Source organism: Falco rusticolus, chromosome 2 (genome assembly GCF_015220075.1).
Source record: "Falco rusticolus isolate bFalRus1 chromosome 2, bFalRus1.pri, whole genome shotgun sequence".
NCBI lineage: Eukaryota > Metazoa > Chordata > Aves > Falconiformes > Falconidae > Falco > Falco rusticolus.
Genome location: NC_051188.1, coordinates 77,195,327 through 77,214,232, shown reverse-complemented (window position 1 = coordinate 77,214,232; position 18,906 = coordinate 77,195,327). Strand labels below are relative to the sequence as shown.

The window sequence follows — 18,906 nt, the reverse complement described above, 5'->3', positions numbered from 1 at the left end:
CTACATGTAGTCAGAAAGCAAGAAATTAGACACAAGACACTCAATGAAGTATATTTAATTCCTGATAGGATAACTAAGTAAATCAAACATTTATAATCCAGCATTTTTCCATTGGAAAATATAATTTCACTGGCACTGGAATTTCCTACTGAGCAGAAAAATGTACATTTTAAAATATTTTGAAAAAGACTAAAGCATGGCCATCTTCTTCTAATTTAGATGCTGCATTATGCAATATATCACATGTGAAGAAGTCAGAATGAAAATAGAATGACTAATCCAGGTTAGGCTTTGTTTAGAATTTAACTCAACATAATTCCATTTCCTCACATTTGTTATCTTGTTTAGAACGAAAAAGATTTTGGAGTGTCAGAAAGTCCCACTGACTTGAAATTATGGCTTCTCATCAGCTCAATTTCCTATGCATGTTCTCCTCTTGTGCAGACATGACCCAATAATATATGTGTTCTCCCATGGGGGATGTGATTTTATTACTCCTGGTGTTGGGCGGGCCAGCTGCTCCGGCTCACTCCATGGCAACTCGCATTTTCTGATGTCGAGTTTGTCCCTGGTGCCGTCATCACCTGTGTGATGAAGACAGAAGATGCCACAAAGACCTCTGATCAGAAGTCACAGATGGCAGTAGATCAAGGCTATAAAATTTCAAATATAGTGATCAGCTTCTTTGCCTGATTAAATAAGAAATATGAAAATAGAAATACCAAATTACTTGAATTGCTAACAGAAAAAAGTACCTGATTTAACATCAAAAAAGGAAAAAGAAAACAAACAAAAAAAACTCCAATGAAAGCTTATTTCTTTTATCCTTATAAGAAAAAAATATCTGTCCCCACTCCCTTCCTCTCCCACTCACATACACACTCCTCTCCCCAGTTCCTGCACCAGCGCCAGCAGTGGCCACGCTGCGATGTAGCTGGGACATGGAGAAGACACGCACAACATTCATAACCCACAAGATGAGGATGTCATGCACAGATTCCTAGGCATGCTGAAGCAAAGATAGACTAAAATGCTCACAGGCACCTGTCCAGTTTTTACTTCTTCCAAGAGCTTTAAACACTGGTCAGGATGAGATAAGCATCCAATTTCCAGGTGTGTTCTTAATCAAATTATCAGAAACCCTGGGAATTCCCCTTTTCCAGCTCTGAATAAGAGGTTATATATATATATATTTATATTTATGTATATATATATATATATATTTATGGGGTTATTAAATAAAACTGAAAAACCAACACTGATTACTTCTCAAGTGTACCTAAATTCAAAAAGGAGGGGGAAACTCTTTTACCAGAGCACGGTATTTACAGCATTTTCCAACAAAAACAACTGATGCTTTGGGCTTCACAAAAAGCAGTGAATTCAGGGTACAACATGACTTTTTTTCCTTTTTTTCATTCCTTTTTTTTTTTTTTTTTTTTTAGCTTGATTAAAGAGAACCAAGTAGCTAATGTGGAATATTTCTGATAATAACTTGGTGGAACTATGAAAATTTGTTCTAAATCTCTGTCCTTTTTTGAGGCAATCGTTTTCACATCAGGGAGAATTGTTTAGTACAAAACTGACAGTGAAAGTCTAGATGAGGAGGAAAATATACTGCAAGTACATCTACTGCCTTTAAATCTCAGCATGTCCCTTGTGGCACACCAATAAAACAGACCCAGCAAAGCTAGGTAATTTGCCAAAGCCCACACAATGTCCACAGGAGAACCAAAGCATAAATCAGGAGTTCTTGACTCCTAGCCTTTTGCTTGTTTTTAATAGCAGACATAGCTTTCTCATTCTCTTTAACATCTAAAAATAACAGACTGATAAATCTTGCACCAAATATATTTGAGACCAAAAGGTCATCCGGGCAGAGACCATCTCTCTGCCTTGTAGCACTAAGGAGCAGAGGAGCAAAGCTCAGCCACAAAACAAGAAAGTCACTGTAAGCTTTTTTAAGCACTACACTGGAGTTTCAGACATTAGGTGCACATTCAGCTAATTACCTCAATATTAGTGCTATTATCACATTGTTTAAGTAAAATTCTCCCATCTTCTCACCATTGCCCTAGGCAAGGTACAAGTCAGCTCTAATGCTACGGGTCAGCACCTCCCTCTTCTTCATAATTCCTACAGCAAAATAGTTTCATCATGAGCACTGACACAGAGGCTGTAGGAATTCATCTCAAGGGGCAGAGAATTTTCTACATGTCTGGGCTTGTTTTTAAAACGTTCTCACAATACAAATGAACCTTCTGATGAAGGAGATCAAAACCTCAGCAAAGGATGCTATGAATAAAGACAGGGTAAAAGCAATATAATAGGAGCATCGCATGAGCAAACGGAAGTCTCAGCTCTCAGCTGGAGACCACCAACCAAATTCTGTGCCTCCTGCACACGAGCGAAACTCCTCTCACCCCAGAAATGGGGACACCACTGATTTCTGTGCACACTTGAGTCCTCTGCTGCTGAGGTCTTACTCCAGGCTGAACTGTGAAGCAAACTTCCCATGCAGTGACTGGAAATGGGTTGCTTTTATGGGGTATCCCATTCGATTTTGTGCAGCCAAACGTCTGCCTTGTTCTGCTAAGTGCCAGCAGGAAACTGCTGAACCTCAAAATCGGCCTGACATTGTGGCTGTCAGCCAAAGAGATGCAGTCAGTAATGGGCCATAATTCTTGCTCCCTTCATTTCATTTAGAGTCCTTTTTTTATCACAGGAGTGGAATTTCAAAATAAAACATCCTGTTGTAACAAAGACCAGCTCAAGTAAAACAAAAGCTGAATGAGGCTGTTGCTATGTGTAATCTGCAGTAGGCTGACCTAGAGCTGCATATTACTGTATTTTGGTCCAAACATATTTGATTCCCTGATTCTGAAGTCCCCTTTTCCCCCTGACTTTTTTATAGCATTTTATTTTTGATGGCTGCCATCACAAAGTGAAATAATATATGGTAAGAGTGCATGACACAACATATTATTGTGTAAGCTACCATGAAATCTTAAATTAAGTGCACTGGGGGGAAATGCATCAAGTCACTCTGGGTCACCACACCAAACCCTCGTAGCACTGCAAGACAGTGAAAGCATAAGCCAAATAGCAGTAGACAGCATGAACAAACTGTAGCCTCAAAATAACTGCACAGGGCAACTTTTCAAGAGTAACGAATCTGGAGGTGGCGTCAACTTTGTTATTAATTCTAATCAGTCAAAGTTGGTTGTAACCTTACCCGCATATCAGCAGCAGCTTAGGGGAATTATTCTGTCATTTTCTTAGACTGCGTGGTGCAAAGATTAAGCTTGATAAAACCTTTCATTCTAGCTGCAAGGAAAATTGCTGATGGGGTACGCTGAAACAGTGTCCATGCTGCCAGTCAGGCAGACGGAGCCACTGCAGCCTGTGCTCTGGAGAGGAGCAGCCCACGTGTTACCAGGAGCCAGAGCATGGTCCCCAGTTCTTGTTGAAGCAAACAGGACACAATGTCACAGATGTGACCAAGCCCTCTACAGCATTCCCACCCCAGCACAGGTACCTTGTGGCGAGAGCCCAGCTGTGTGTCAAATCCAATGCAGACAGAAAGTGGCTTAGCAGGCCGGCTCCTGCTCACAAGCCACTCGTCACTCTCCAGCATTGCTCAAGTCTCTGTACAGCTCCTCACCTGTTGAACTGGAATAATAAACATTTAGAGGATAAATTAAAGTTTTAATTACACTGGTTGTCATAACTAGTCATAACTAATTGCTGATTTCAGATACACAGAACTAATCCCAGCACTGTCAGCAGGACTTTTTTTGTCCCTATTTGAAAGCAAAACAATAAAAATGTTGCTGCATTAGCTTGGCTACCTAAAAAAAAAAAGTCTCCTTCACCCAATCCCCATAATTTAGTTTGTCTCCTCTGATATAATAAGGACCAAAATTCAGCTTGCAACTCACCTTGAATAGGTCTGACCCAGGAGCTATAGGAACAGTATATATATAGGAACATGATGTGTGTCTTTCACAGAGAAGTGGCAACTCTTATGATGCTGGTTACAGCCCACAAAGCTCTAACAGAACATCAAACATAATAAAAAAAACCCACAATGAAGTAAGGTGGCAATTAATTTTACTACTTAGGTAACTTGCCCAGCAATCACGTATTTGCACAACACTCGGTTGTGATTCCCCAGCCTGTGCAAACATAAAACAAACAGACTGAAACGCTGTCATTAAGACCTAACAGAAAGCTGCAACATATACAAAGGCTCATTACTGCTCATTAAAAATGCTTTGAGTTTAAAGGAGTGAGACAGCAGTTAAGGGCAACCATCAGAGGTTTCATCAGCTTATGGCACGTTTAAAATACAGTGTGCAGCGAGGTGAACAGGTGCAAGCGCAAGCCCACTGCACTGCAACCTAATCCTGCCACTGCCATTCCCCCGTGCTGGGCGGCAGGGACAGATGGTGCAGGGAGCTGCGGAGCCTCCATACTGGGACGTGCAGGGGCAAGTGGCTGCCCAGCCCAGCAGGAATGCTCCTCTGTCACCACCCGCTGCCCCAGCTTCACTCAATGCCCATCACAGCAGGGCCTGAGAGCCCAGCCTCAAGGTTTTCAAATGGTCTCAAATAGACCGTTCCTTCCAGTTATAGTTTTAATTAATGTAGAATGAATTATTTGGGTCTCTTAATTTCCCAGCTTATTTTGAAAAAGTCCAACTAATGCTGAGCTAAGTAGCTCCAAAGGCTCCCCAGCTCTCATCTACCCTGAAGAGGTCCAATTAAAATGAGACACTAGTCAAAATGTCAAACCACCATCATTTTTAAAGCCATTGTGCAACAGATCTATGGCTACACATAAACCACATAATTACTGAATAAATGACACAATACTTGGAAACCTAAAATCTAAAATGTCCTTACTCAAGACACAGCCTCCCCTGTCAACCCAGAGCATGCTCAGAACTTGCAGCAAATGATAAAAGTCACAATACCTTTTAAAGAACAATTAAAACCATGGAGTATAATGCAACACATGTAAATTAGATGATAATATATGATAAGGGCTTAAATGCAAAAAAACCAGTCCAGAAGCTCTGGTGACTGCAGAGTTGAAGGACCCCTGAACCAGCACAGGTAGAGGCTGGTAAAGCCACACCATGAAGAAATGCAGGTGCACTGGCAATCACTGCAAGGGTCTCCACAACTGTTGCACATTTTAATCTGGAAACCCTCTAATCCACTTACAATTTTTTTCTGTATTAGCTTTCTCAACCTTTAGAGAACTTAATAAGGTCTCTCTCATACACACGTCCCTCACTAGGTAAAGTCTTTTTCTTGATTTCAACTTATTTGTTTGAAAAATCCTAACTCTTCCGTTCTAGCTCTGGAAGTATTTTGACTACTGCGGAAAAGAAACAGGTATTAAAGCGTTGCTCAATGGGAGACTAAATTAAAAACTGACAGGTCAAAATTTCAGATGAGTGTTTGTTTTTAATGAGCCCTAGCTCTAATGTAATCCAATTAACTCTCTTGACTTCTGCACAAAATTGCCCCCCTCTTTCCCACAAGTTAAGCAAATTTTTCCTAATCAAAGCAGCAGGATCACTGAGTACTTAGTCTGAGCACAGGAAGGTAATAGTGTTTCAAAGAGTCTTCAATATTATTTTTTTAATTCCATTGCCCTTATAATGAAAACTTGAAACTTCCCATTCACGTCTAAGTTGAATTTCAGTAGCAGGGAAAGGGATTAGAAACACATGAGTCTAAGGAACAGCACACTCCTTTGGGGAAACCTTTCCAGGGGTCACTGGTCTTGGCACACCACCGAGGAACAGCAAAGGAGCTGGTACGAGACCAGCCCAGAGAGGTGCCCGAGATGGCAGGAGAGACATCGTGACCAACACTGGTTGCTGCCACCCCTCTCTGCCTGCTGATGCCCCCCTCCCAGGGCAGAGAGATCCTATCAAATACTGCACCCACACTCCTGGGTCTGCCCAGAGGAGCGCTGGAAAAAACCACAAATGACCCTTTGGGGAAGCTGCTGCACAACTGGTACGTTTCTCACACGTATAGTGTTCTGTGAGCTGCCGGGTTCTTCTCCCTCTGTCATTTTGTGGGAAAGAAGATCTCCTTTAGACTAAAAATCACACAGGAAATCTCACAAGAGATGATTTTGTCATATGGTCTCGTGTCCTTCCACCCCTCCCAACTGTGAAGTGAACAGAAAAATGGTAAGATCTTTATATTTCCATTTGTGCGTTATTTGAGAATTGAAATGCAAATATGTCTTGTCCTGCAGCACCGAAAAAACTGAAGGCTTGAGTATTTCTGTTAGGCATAAGGAAAGAGAAATTAAGATCAGTAAGCACAGCAGGACGGTCGCATTTCTGCCTGGCTGTAGTAGGTAGGTATGGTGCAGCAGTTTTCATGCTAAAGCTTTCCCTGACAGTCACCGCTTTGCAGGGTCTGAGGCGCTGCAGTAAGTGGAGGGAAACACTGCAGAAGGGCTGAAGTACCACAGTGTGGTAACAGCTGGTAAATGTCTTTCTAAACCTAATGTTATAAGTGAAAAATACAGAGTAGCAAGAAACAGCAGTTTTCACCCATCAGAAGCAAGCCACCTGAGCTCGGAGAGGAGGCTCGAGAGAATGAGGGCAGAATTACCTGGAGCAGTTTGCACAGCCCTGAAAAAAATAAAGCTACCAATGTTTGCTCTTCCTGAGACTCTCCATGTGACCTAATACGATGCCAGCAGTGCAGAGAAACAATGTGCATTTCTACAGACAGCCATTTGTGCGCCCAAAATTAAATATTCTTTTTAATTGCTTATGATTACCTTCTAAATAACTGATGTGTGGCAGGTTTGTCCAGGGGGGTATGTTACTGTGTTTACTAAGTATTCAACGTATACTGTTCAGCTGAAGTTTGCCTAGTAATATATAGCTAATAATGTGCAAATAATTAAAGGAAAATTATCACATCCTCTCCATGTATTTCCATTTTTAGCAATATGGTTTTGTCTCTTAAATTCACTTCTCCTGACATTTTTCCTCATCATCTGGGTTCCCTCTTCCACTTCTGAGCATTAATATTTTATTGCAGTACTTCCCTGGGCTGTCTGTCTGAGATGGGGCAGGCGCTCCAAGTCACAGGTCCCTGCCATAGCCAAATGTTTCTTCACCCAGAGGATACTCCGGACTACTTTGAGCTCGGAACAACTGCCTGTCTCCATGCCTTTTAACAAAATATAGTATCTTACAGATCTCTTTGCCCTATAGCAACTCCCAGAGTGAAGTTCAGCAGACCCATGAAGGGAAGGTAACAAAGAAGTTAGTCCCAGCTATCTGAATTCAACACTGCACACTCCTGTCCTTCAGGAGTTTTGCTGACGTTCGTGTGTTGGCCACCAGCCCTAACCTCAAAGCAGCGTAACTGAAAGGTGGCTCCAGCCTTTAGGGGAGCCAAGTCAACCCATGGATCACAGGCTCAGGGGTCAACTCCAGCAGAGAAAAAGTTTTGTGTACGTTACTTAACCTGGGCAAGTGCTGAATGTGGTAGCATAGGTTCGTTACACACCAGGGAACCAAAGGATGGCGTGGTGCTAGTCCCATAGACTCTCAATAAGCCATCTGAGACTTGCCAGCAGGTGAGTTACTTGTTGATGCAATACAGGAAGCATTTAAGAAATCTTAATCTTTGCTCACAGACCCACTACTTGTTGTTATGTATATGCACAGAAGGAAAGGATGTCAAAGAGGTTACACACCGTAAAATTGCTTTCTAAGCCCAACCTCATATGATGTCAAACCTAATTTTTTTCTGGCATGTGCCTTTTTACATATATTTGTCTTCCTATATGAAAAAATAATTAAGGATTTGGGAAAGCAGTGGGTCCTTACTACAGCAATTCTTCCTTCTCTGTTACAGGAATGACCTGCCAAGCTCGAAGTTCATACATTACGAGTGAGATCCTGTGGGGTTACCGTTTCACCCCTGTCCTCACTCTGGAGGATGGATTTTATGAAGTTGACTACAACAGTTTTCATGAAACGTATGAGACCAACACACCAGTTTACAGTGCCAAAGAGCTGGCAGAAATGGCCAGCCGAGCAGAACTGCCCCTAACATGGTCGGTTTCCAGCAAGCTGGACCAGCATGCTGAGCTGGAAACTGAAGAGGAAGAAAAGAATCAAGAAGACCAAAATGAAAGAAACGGTGATGTGGCCAACTTGGAGAATGAGTCCAAAGTGTAGAACCACTAGGGGCATAAGGGCCAGACCACCTCCTTTATCTTCTCTCTCTTTGCTCCCCTTTTCTTTCTCCAGCACACCTTTTTTTTTTTTTTTTCCTTCTGTGTTATTCTTAATTCTGGGAAAATAAATACTCAAGATGCAAAATATCTACCTGCCCAATTTAAACTCAAGAGATTCACAGACTAAGCAAAGGCATGGGTTAAAGCTGCAATACCCATTATCAATGGTGGAATCTCTATCCCCACCCTGGTAATGACTGCTGGCCTTCTCGGCACCTCTCCAAGTTCAGACCTCCAGGTTTATGCACATTAAAAAATCCCAAACACAACAACAACAACAAAACAAACCAACAAACAAACAAAAGCAATGGGTATATACATAAAGGATTTAGAAGGAAAGACTAATTAACGTTCATCGAAGTAATGGGCCTTGGCTCCAGTTTTTATGTGTTTCAGGACAGTTTCACGAACTGGGTGACAAGCCTCTATGAAATGGGCCTTGCAGCTTTAAGATGAAGGTGAGCAGAGGGATCTGCAATCCAACACGATACTGTACATATGCCTTATGTAATTATTTTCTCTTTACATTTAGTAATAAATACCGCATGTACAAAAGTACTGTAGTAAAGAACTTCTAAATAATGTACACAGATGTGTAATTAATGTAGGTTTAGAAACAGAGTTCTAGAAATATCGGGATGCAAAAACTAACTACCCATCAAGTAGGCATTTCTCTTCAAATATTTGGAGTGTAATACTGATTATTTTCCCCCTTATATCTATGGCTCTTCTAGTGCATGACATTTTCTTCAGTGTACCAGACTGGCAGCTATTTAGAGTACCTCACTGTTTGCCAAACAGATCGTTTCAATGACTCTAAAAAGCCATAAGTCTGGGAGAGGGCAGGGTAGATAAATTGTAACATAATTACTGATATACTGTGAAAATGTTTACAAATAAGGCAAACCATTCCCGGTTATTTTTTTGGCAGTTCAACCTAAAATTTAGGCTGTGGCAAACCAGAATTTCCTTTATACTCTTAATATAGCTAGCATGTTTCATGTGGAGGTATTATCCTTTATGTGCAATATCTAGGGAAACTTCTCCCTTCTCCCCAGCCAAACCATGGGATTTCAGCGTAGTAGTTTGTATACAAACAGCACAAGCCATTGGAAACCTGTTGTCGCACCTTAGCAAGCAGATTTTAGCTACTCAGCTGGGAAAGAAACAGCTGGATTTCATCTGAACCCATAATAAATGAAATTCAATTGTTGACAGCACCAGTGCTCGGCCAGTCCTGCAGAGTCACGGGTGGTGCAACATCCCTGGGTACATCCTTCAGCAGGGTTCCTCAGATAAACACATGGTTCCTGCCACCCGTGCTCAGGAGAGTGGTTCCCTCATGATTTTCTTCACCATAGGTTAGCTCCTCGGCTGTTGTAAATCAGTGTAAATCCTGTACATTCTGACCTGACAACTTTAAAATAAACGAGGCAGTGATAATTTGCGTACCTTACATGGCAACATTCACGTGAGCAGGGGGAGTTGATGTGTCACAGTTCCATGGACATGCTCTGTAAGGGGCTGCTCAGACGGTGTGGCACTGTGCGGGGCTAAGGACTGCTCAGTCAAGCCCAACATGCATAAAATACTACCTGTTGAAAAAAGCATTGCTTTTGCTGGGCTGTCGCTCAGGCCCATCAAGAACTGCATTTCTGTCAGCGAAGGAGAAGAAGCTGCAGCCTTAATTTTGTTTTTTGATACCTGCCTGCTCTGGAAAGAAAGAATACACTGAAGAGAATCTGAAACTATTTTGTACAGAAACATTTACATTAAAATAGAAGAGAAAAAAAAATAACCTCAGGAGATACTTAGTGGGCAGGTGGAAAATTTGCACTGTGATATAGCTTTCACATTGAATTCACACCTATTTTCCATTTTTTTGGCTGAAACAGTTGCCCCTTGATAATTTTCACAGTGTGGCTAATCAGTGGGGGTTTCTGCAGGTCGCCCAGCTGTGATTCCTGCTGAGGCAGGCAGAGTAGGGTGGGGAAAGGGCTGCACACCAGGGACTGGTAGATCAGGCTGAACAGAAAGATGTTTTTTGTTTCAGCTCTAAACATTTTCCCTAAAAGGCTTTCACAAAGCAGCATGATGTAAGGAATGGTGCAGAATATGGATTTTTGTTCCCTTCACCTAGGATAGCCAATTCTGCCAACTTGGTAAAGGTTACTTAACACTTAACTTCTGTAAGATAGCGCTCATTTGGCTGCAGATCTTTCAAAGCTCATTCTTCTGCCCCAGCATCAGCAGCTGCCCAGTGCTCCAGTTCATCCCTCACAACCCACCCATCAGGTTACCCATGAAGGGTACTGAGCATTTTCAAGGAAGGGTGGCTCCACAGCTCCGCTGGAGGACAGAAGCCTTACAGCAGAGGAGCCAGGGGCAGCATGGCATCGGTAGCAACGAGCCGCCCGCACGTGTCAGTCCTAGCGAAAGGTGCATGAGCTGAAAGCAAAGCATTCCTCTGAGGATAAACCTGCTTTTTGCTCTTGTAATTTACTGGGCCACTCTAGAATTCATTGCTGCAGTTTAACAAAAGTTTGTGTTAATTAGAACAGCAGCTCAGGGCCCTAATTAAACCTTTTTTGTGTCCTTTAGCACAAAAAAATAGACTTTCCGCCACTGGGGCATGCGCATGTGTAAGCTATATTTTTGTGAATAGGGCACTTAAAGCTTAAGGTGTGTGTGTTCATCTCTTTCTCTCTCTCCCCCTGTATTTTATCGTCTTTGGTATTAATGTAGTATGGACTGTAAAGTTTATGAAATCTCATTTTTGTAACATAAGCTTTAAAAATAATAGAAGCCTCCAGAGCTTTCATTGGGGAAGCTTCACGTAAACTTTGTACTAGAATGTCCCTATCAAACACCTCTATTTTTCTACAATGATTGATTAAGCAGTTTAACAATGTATTTTGTGTCAATGATTTCAACTGAACTGGTAAAAAGACAATTAAGAATTGAATGCTGTTAATTAACAATGGATTTTCAAGCCGTATATACTGCGTGGTGTTTTCATTAACAGCAAATAACCTGGGAACTTCATCTCCTAATCCTAAAAATTATACTGTGAAATATCAGTGCCCTATAGGAATATTTTTGGCAAATCACATTAAAGGAACATGAATAATGCCACACTTCAATATAATTGACTACATCATTAATCAAGACCCATTACATCTCTATATACTTCACTAATATATCTTGATGTCCTTTTCTTAGAGGATCTTGTGATTTCCAGGAGCAAAAGGATTTCCAGAGATACATATGAGCTCTCAGTAATCTGCTGCAGCTCTCAGTTCCATGTCCAATGAACACAAATGCTGCAGAGGTGCTTTGTACAGACTTCATGCACAGCCTTGCACAGTCCTCTTTTGCTCCTTCTCACTTTTTTCCTTTCTTCTTTTTTTTAATAACACACTAATTGTTTCTCCTCCATCCAAGTTTCCAAATCAGATCTGTCAGGTGTTCATAATAGACACAGACATACTGCTTTAAACAAAGCAACACAAATTTATACTGGGCGAGAATTTAACCTTCGGCAAATACTCAGGCTTATCATTTAGCAATAAATACCATCTTACCAGCATTAAAATGAATTTCAGAAATTATTTCAAAATAAACATCCAGAAATGCAAATGTTCTCTTAGATGTGTATAGCTGTTATGATCTAGATCTTTGTCCTACAAAACCATAGTCATCAGCATTGATGTGAGCCATCCCAACAAATTTAACTCCTGTGATCAAAGTTGAATGTCTGCTTCTGTGAAGGTCCTTGCTGCAAGCGTGGAGGCACCTGCACCGTATGCGGTGAGGACTGCACAGCCCTGAGTCAGAGGACTGCACATCCCTTGCAAGGTGGAGGAAGGAGGTGGCGTGACAAACGAGGGTCCTCAGAAGGCAGCTGGGGCAAACCAGGTGGGACAAGGCACTGGCAAACACAAGAGGAAAACACTTGATGCCTGGTTTGAAGTTAACTTCAAGGCAGGGTCTGGCTTTAACTCCGGTGCACAGAGGTGCCCAGATCTGGGGTTGCCCATGTTCCTCTGCTGGAATTAAAGGGGAAAATCAGGCCTTTCAAAACCAGGGAAGAAATCACTCTTCTCTTTTCAGCCACAGCACAGAAGTTTCCATTTTGCTCAGCTGCACAGTATTGGCCTACTTAGGAGAGGGAAGGTCTGGATTCAGTGCCCTCTTCAGCCCAGGGAGGCTCAAAGCTGCATCCAACTTCTTTCAGGAAACTAGGCCTGCCATAAAAGCAACAGCAGAACTTCAGCCCCTATGCCAAAGGCTGCCTGCCTCTCGAATTCTCCCGCCATCCCAAAGAAACTTTAAATCCTGTGTTTTTAACAGAAGAATGGAAAATTCTTCATTCCCTGGGTCCATAACAGCCTCCACCCTATAGACCAGGGTGCTCCCTGGCTAAATGGCAGACCTCAGGCTGGGAAAGGCGTGGTGCTCCAGTTTCTCACCTCCAAAGCCAGCACGGCCAGCAGCCAGCTGCTGTCTGCAGAGGGGCAGTGCCACAGCCCTGGCCTATGTTTCTGAGTGCAACCAGCTACCATGTCTCCTAGGGGGTCAAATCCCGCGAGGCCTGGGTCTGATGTGCCCTGGCCACCACCCACCAGCCCAGCCTTGCCCTGAGGTGGAGGGAAGCCATTTTACCTCACTCCCGCTTGGCTGTGAGATGGGTACGGCAGCGTGCAGCCCTGAGAGTGCACGGAGTTATGCCAGAATCCCGGCTGGTGGGAGGAAGGCGTATCTGGGCCTCCTGTCTTTTTATTTAATTAATTTAATTTAAGCAGGTGGTGAATTTATACTCCTTCCTCCAGTTATTTAATGTGGATGTGAATTAGAGGCTCAACACTGAAAACAAAATTTGTCTATATAGCAACCTCAGGTCAGGCACCTCGGGCAGCACATTTCCCTTAGCTGCTACCACCAGAGCTTCTGACTGTGAAACAAAAACTTTTTACCATAATGGTATTCTCTGTCCATCAAAACACCTTTCTTATCAGAATACCAGCCTCCTTAACAAGGCATGTTGCCTTACTCAGACACTTTTTAGGCTGTAAATCACACATAATAAAACAAGAACAACAGTTGGGTTCTCTTTCACTCTTGTTCCTTCAGCTGGTAAACTTGCTGTCTGGAAAGAGGTGCTTGGAAAGCAAGCATAAATTTGGGTTTCATGTTGTAAATAATTCTTAAAGACAAGACCTGAAAGCTGTTATTTATTATTCATATTAACTGATGATCTTTTATCCATCCTGAGTGAATTTTAAACTTCTAGGATTTGGCTTTTTGGAGGAAGGAGGGGTGCTGTTAGACATTCCAGGGCATGCTTCATTTTGTGCATTTAGTTCAAGCTTACTTCTACCAATTTCCATTTTTTCAAATCCTCTAGATTTCCAGAAATTATAATCTAGTGGCAACCTCAGTGTAATGGTGTACTTGTTTTACCACTTGCCACTCTCCCATTTATTGCCTGGGTAGTGATGCTGTAACACAGTTTCACACAGACAGCACACAGACGTCATAACTAAGGACAGTGTTTTAAAGAGAACTGTATATCTTGCTATTTCATCTCAAGTGTGAAATCTGTTTTCTATTCCAAGAAAATTCACAAGTATAAACCACAGTTCTTTCCTCATCCTCCCTAACTTGTGTGTCATCCACACAGAATAAAAACTGAAGAGTTTCAAATAATACCAGCCGCTTTGAAGATTTTTTTTCTCAGAGGGCAGGACTGGGGAGAACCCTCCCCACTTTTTTTTTTTTTTTCATTTTATATCAAAGGCAGCAGCTCCAAACTCACAGCTGCAGCTCATGGGCAGTCCTCTGGAAGCTACAGGCACCATCCTGCTGCCAGCTTGCTTTGAAGTCTGTATCAGCCACTCTTCCAAGCCATAGAGTTGGTTTCCCTCAAATGATTATAGGCAGTCAATTGCACTCTTTTCTGGAAGGTCTGAACTGGAAGAACTGGTGGAGAACTGTTACCCCACCATACTTTCCTCCACATGTTTTTCACAGTCTGTTGGACTGGAGTGCTCTGGACTTCTTCCAGCTCAGGAAAGGAGGTTGCCTGGCACATGAGCACCAAGCCTCGCAGCCACCCTCACTGCCTGCTTCCCCATCATCGTGACCGAGAGGACCCAAATTTCTCACTGAAATATCCATCCCAAAGGATGTGTGATGTGGTGCTTGGGATGGCACCATTCTAGCTCAGAAAGGATGGCAATGCAACGTATAGTGTTCGATACAGCTCACGCACACAGCACTTCGTACACAACCTTCTGCTGAGCTGAGGAAACAGAGCTGGAGCACTGCACCACTAGCAGAGCTCTTTAGATGCCTAAGAAATCTTCCCAAGAATGTAACTCTAATAAAATTAAACTCTAAATAAAAAGGACCTTTTCTAAAAAAAAGGTTATGATAACTTAATGAGAAATCTCTAATCTGAAAATACCAGTAAGATTGGTGGTGGGGAACCCAAACTGCTATACTTTGAAGTCATTATAATGAATCTTGTTCAGATGGTGATAGAATTATTTCCTTTTCACGGCAACATTTTTGGTTTAGATAGATGGGATGCTAGAGCTAACCTCCTAAATCTCTGCTTGTCATTTTCAGAAATGCTGAACATTTACCAGCTCTTACCAACATCAAGAGGAATCAGGAGGCATTTCTGTGAAGAGAGACCATCTGTTCAGATGACTATGTAAGAACTTTGTGCTGCCTTTTGCTCCTGCTTTTAGGCTCCCTGGGAGGTGATGGAGCCAGGAGAGGTCTCCACTTCCCTGAAATGCCATCCGCACCAAATACATCCTAAAGTCCTAAAGAACCCACACGTGCTGCAGTAGGTTTTAGGCACACATAGCTTCTGCAGGAAAAAATGGAAGCCATCACTTAGCAGAGAAAAACAGCAATCCTCATTTCTAATAAACTCAGTACTTAAAACATGGGAAGACAAGATAATGCACTTTCTAATCAAAAGGCAAAATGGTTCATAGCAAATACAAAAGATCCCTGAAAAAAAGAAAGGAAGAAAAAAAACCAACTGCAAAGTCCGCAGATGAAACCCAACAATGTTGGCCAACAGGCACTGCCACAGGTATCAAGAGTTCAAAGCTAAGCCAAGCTACTGGCCATTTTTTACTTTTTATACACAAGTACCATTTCTTTGACATGCACAGAATTACTGTTAATAAATATATTAAAGCACAGTGTGATGAAAACTATTGCTTAAAAATGTTGGCTAGCCAAATCATCAAAATGAAATCTGTATAATGAGAAGAGACAAGGGAGAAAATTCATCACTTAAACCCCATTCAGCACTTCTCCCCCCTTGTGAAATGCATTCAAGTAATACCAACAAGAGATGGCATTGGCATTAAACTTCTTGAATTCAAAAGAAAGAGGAAAATGTTCAATGCACAAAAAACATTGTCCCTTTTCAAGACCCCATCTTTAGGGGGTTTTGCCACCATCTACATAACAAGGAAGGAACTAGCTGTATGCTAGTTAGTACCTACAGTAATGAGTGTAGAAAAGCTTTTATCCCTTTAGAGGCACAAATTCAAAATCAACTTCAAGAAAAATCACAAGATCATCTAATATGATAACTAATGCATATAAAGGGAGTTAAGGTTCTGCTTAGCCTCATTTCCCAGAGAAGAAACAGCAGAACAGAAACAGAAAAAGAAATTTTCTTTTTTCATTTTTCAACACAGAAATTTTCCTGGAAATTGGCAAAGATGTGGCTTTATTTAATAATTTTAGATAACAATTTTTTTTTCTCTATAAATGACAGTGTTTGTTCTCTCTTCATGTCAACAAACACTCTAATTTGCTAAAAAACTGCATGGCCATGAAAATATGACCTTTCAAAAGTAATTCCAGTTCTGTAAAGAAATAATTTATTTTAGGTCTTCAGCTATTAATTATTGAGTAATCTGTGGATTTGTACTGATAATTAGAACAAGATTAATATAGCTAACTGCTTCAGAGAAAAAAATCACAAAAATTAAAATCTGTTACTTTATAAATCATAAGGAAATATTCCATTCACAGATTTTTTTCCCTTCACATTTCCACAATAAAGTACTGAAGTATTTTGATATTAGAACAAAATGTTTTGTTCAGCTGGAGACTTTCTTGAAGGAGGTTGAAAAATACATATTTGCTCACCTTTGCAATGAACAAATTCATACCAGCAAATTAAAGTCTGTTTACCTACTATAAAAATGAATAGGTATTAATATTTTTTTTTAATAAAACGCACTGCTGGAGGTATCTAGCGCTGAAGAATTCTGCCACGAAGTTCACCCTTACAATATGAGTCAGTCATTTCCATTACTCTGGTTACAGCTAAAATTAAACTCTTCCCAATATGATATTCTGTACATTTTCACAAAAATGGACTTGTGAAGGCTTTGGACCAAAATATCAAGGACCCACCTGGGATCTGGGAATTGTAGGCTCAACTTCCTGCCATAACTGACTCATAAAAGAATTTTTAATCTTAGATCATCTTAAATACAGAGCTGCAAAATCTCAAGGCAGATCTTCTTCCTCCCCTGGCAGTTTCTACCCACCAGGTTACAAATTATCAGTCAGCTTGTTGCAATCTGAAGAAGTATCCAGGAAAAAAGGAAAAAAATAATATTGGGTCTAAGTTGAAAAATTCTGGTCAAATCTACTATAAAATTCACAGTGAGATACAAAGACTCTCTCAAGGCACTGGCTGAAACTGGAGCTGTACCTCTAAAGACTGAAAGGCAATATAGTCTATCCTCGTTTACCTGGAGTGAGTGGATAGCCATTTAAAAATGAATAATTAAAAAAATGATCAAAGCTGACAGCCTGTGAGCAGCAGGAGAAGGGGAAAGGGTTACATGAGCATGGGGATGGAAATGCTGGAGTGTTCCAGCAAAGCCCACTCCGAGTCGCATCTGAAACACCAAAGAAACACTGGCTGCTTTTTTTCTGCATTGTGGCTGTCCCACAGTGGAAAAATTCCATTGCAGGACAAAAAAAGGGGGGAAAAAGGAAAAAGGGGGAGGGGGCGAGAAAAGAAAGAAAAAAGGAAAAACAGGAGAAAAAGAAAAAAGGGGGGAAAGGGAAAAAGAAGAAAAAAGGGAAAAGGAAAAAGAATAAAGGAAACAAGGAAAAAAGGAAACAAGGGGAAAAGGAACAAAAGGGGTGGTTTTTGACAATTCATGTATGTAGTAGCAAATAATCTACACTTTTCTTGGAAGCCCTGGATAGAGCCCTTAAAACAAGGAACATTTTCCTCTCAGACTGCTGGCCCTCCAGTCATCTGTGCTGCAGGCCGCCAGCTGGTAACAAGCCCTCAGCACTGCCCTCCTCAGCATTTTCCATGTGCCACAGAATGAACCTCACATGGGAGCAGTGAGGACAAAGGCAAACATCTTTAAAATTATGTGCCCCAAAATCTTTGTGGTACGGATCCACAAGGTCCACTTGACACCAAAAAAAAAGCCACCTAAAATCACTTTTCTGTTGTTTATATGGTCATTTTGCAAAAATTCACTATGAAAGTTAATTTTGAATATCAAAATGTTGAGTAATTTAACTGCTAAACAAATGACAGTATCTTAAATGTCTGGGTCAGTATTTTAAGTTCCCTGTAAGTTGTATCATATTTTAATATCACTAATGGCTAGAGTCAGAGTCTGAGAGGCAATTACTACCATCTTTTCTTGCATTTAATCCATAATCCAGCAAAGGGACAAACAGAAATTAAAGCAACTACTTCAGATAAACATGAATTAAGATTTTGACTTTATCAGTAGTCACAAATTCCAAATTTTTCAAAGCCTGAAGTCTGCTATATCATTCCCAGTAGAGTAAGAAATAATAATGTAGTCAGATATCAAATACCTTTTGTCTGTATTTCTGCATAAATCTCAGAAGCTGAATATTAACACCATTAGGTTAGCAAATTAGGAAATTGTATCTATCCTAAAATACTGACATCTAAGTTTTTGATGAAATTAGTAAAACTGCACATGCACATACACAAATCATCTTAGCCAGTAAATAAGCAGGAATCAGAAAAAAACTTTTGTGGAAGATGCAGTTACCTACTTGGTGTCATAGCAGTGTCTATGTATGATTATTCTGTCAGATAAGAGATACAAGGTAGGTAAGCAAAAACAATCATTTTCTTATTAACCTACCTTTGCATGCTTTTGTCTTTCACTAGAAATAATTTCAAAACATCTGTGAATGAGTAAGGGTGAAAGCATATTTATGAAGAAAGCACAAGAAAATCAGGTATTTAGAGAACTGAATTTCTAAATAAAATATATATGAAAGTGCTGTTCTAGGAAAATTAGGGATATTAATAAATAAATCCTTTCCTCTGGAACAATAAACAGCTTTGGACACTGTCTTGATTTAATTTGATTACGCTTAACCCACTGAAACGCCAGTGTGCTATTAGCAGGAGGGATGGCTATAGGTGAGAGCTGAGAGTGAAAATCTGATTTCCTTAGTTCATAGCCTAGAGTTCAGGCTCCTTTTTTCAGATCTTTGATTTTCCAGAGAATTTCTTACACGATTCCAGGTCCCAGGGGAAAA

General features: G+C 41.0%; 1 protein-coding gene across 2 annotated transcripts in view; it reads left to right on the top strand.

Annotated features, from left to right (window-relative positions):
• KCNJ6 (potassium inwardly rectifying channel subfamily J member 6) overlaps positions 1-8,305 on the top strand; it is a 159,060-nt gene extending 150,755 nt beyond the window's left edge. For both annotated transcript variants that reach the window (XM_037378460.1, XM_037378459.1), the window contains one exon: positions 7,914-8,305. In XM_037378460.1, coding sequence (XP_037234357.1) covers positions 7,914-8,239 — 326 coding nt within the window. In that variant the 3' untranslated portion in view covers positions 8,240-8,305. The remainder of the gene's footprint in view (positions 1-7,913) is intronic.
• The last annotated feature ends 10,601 nt before the right edge of the window (positions 8,306-18,906 follow it).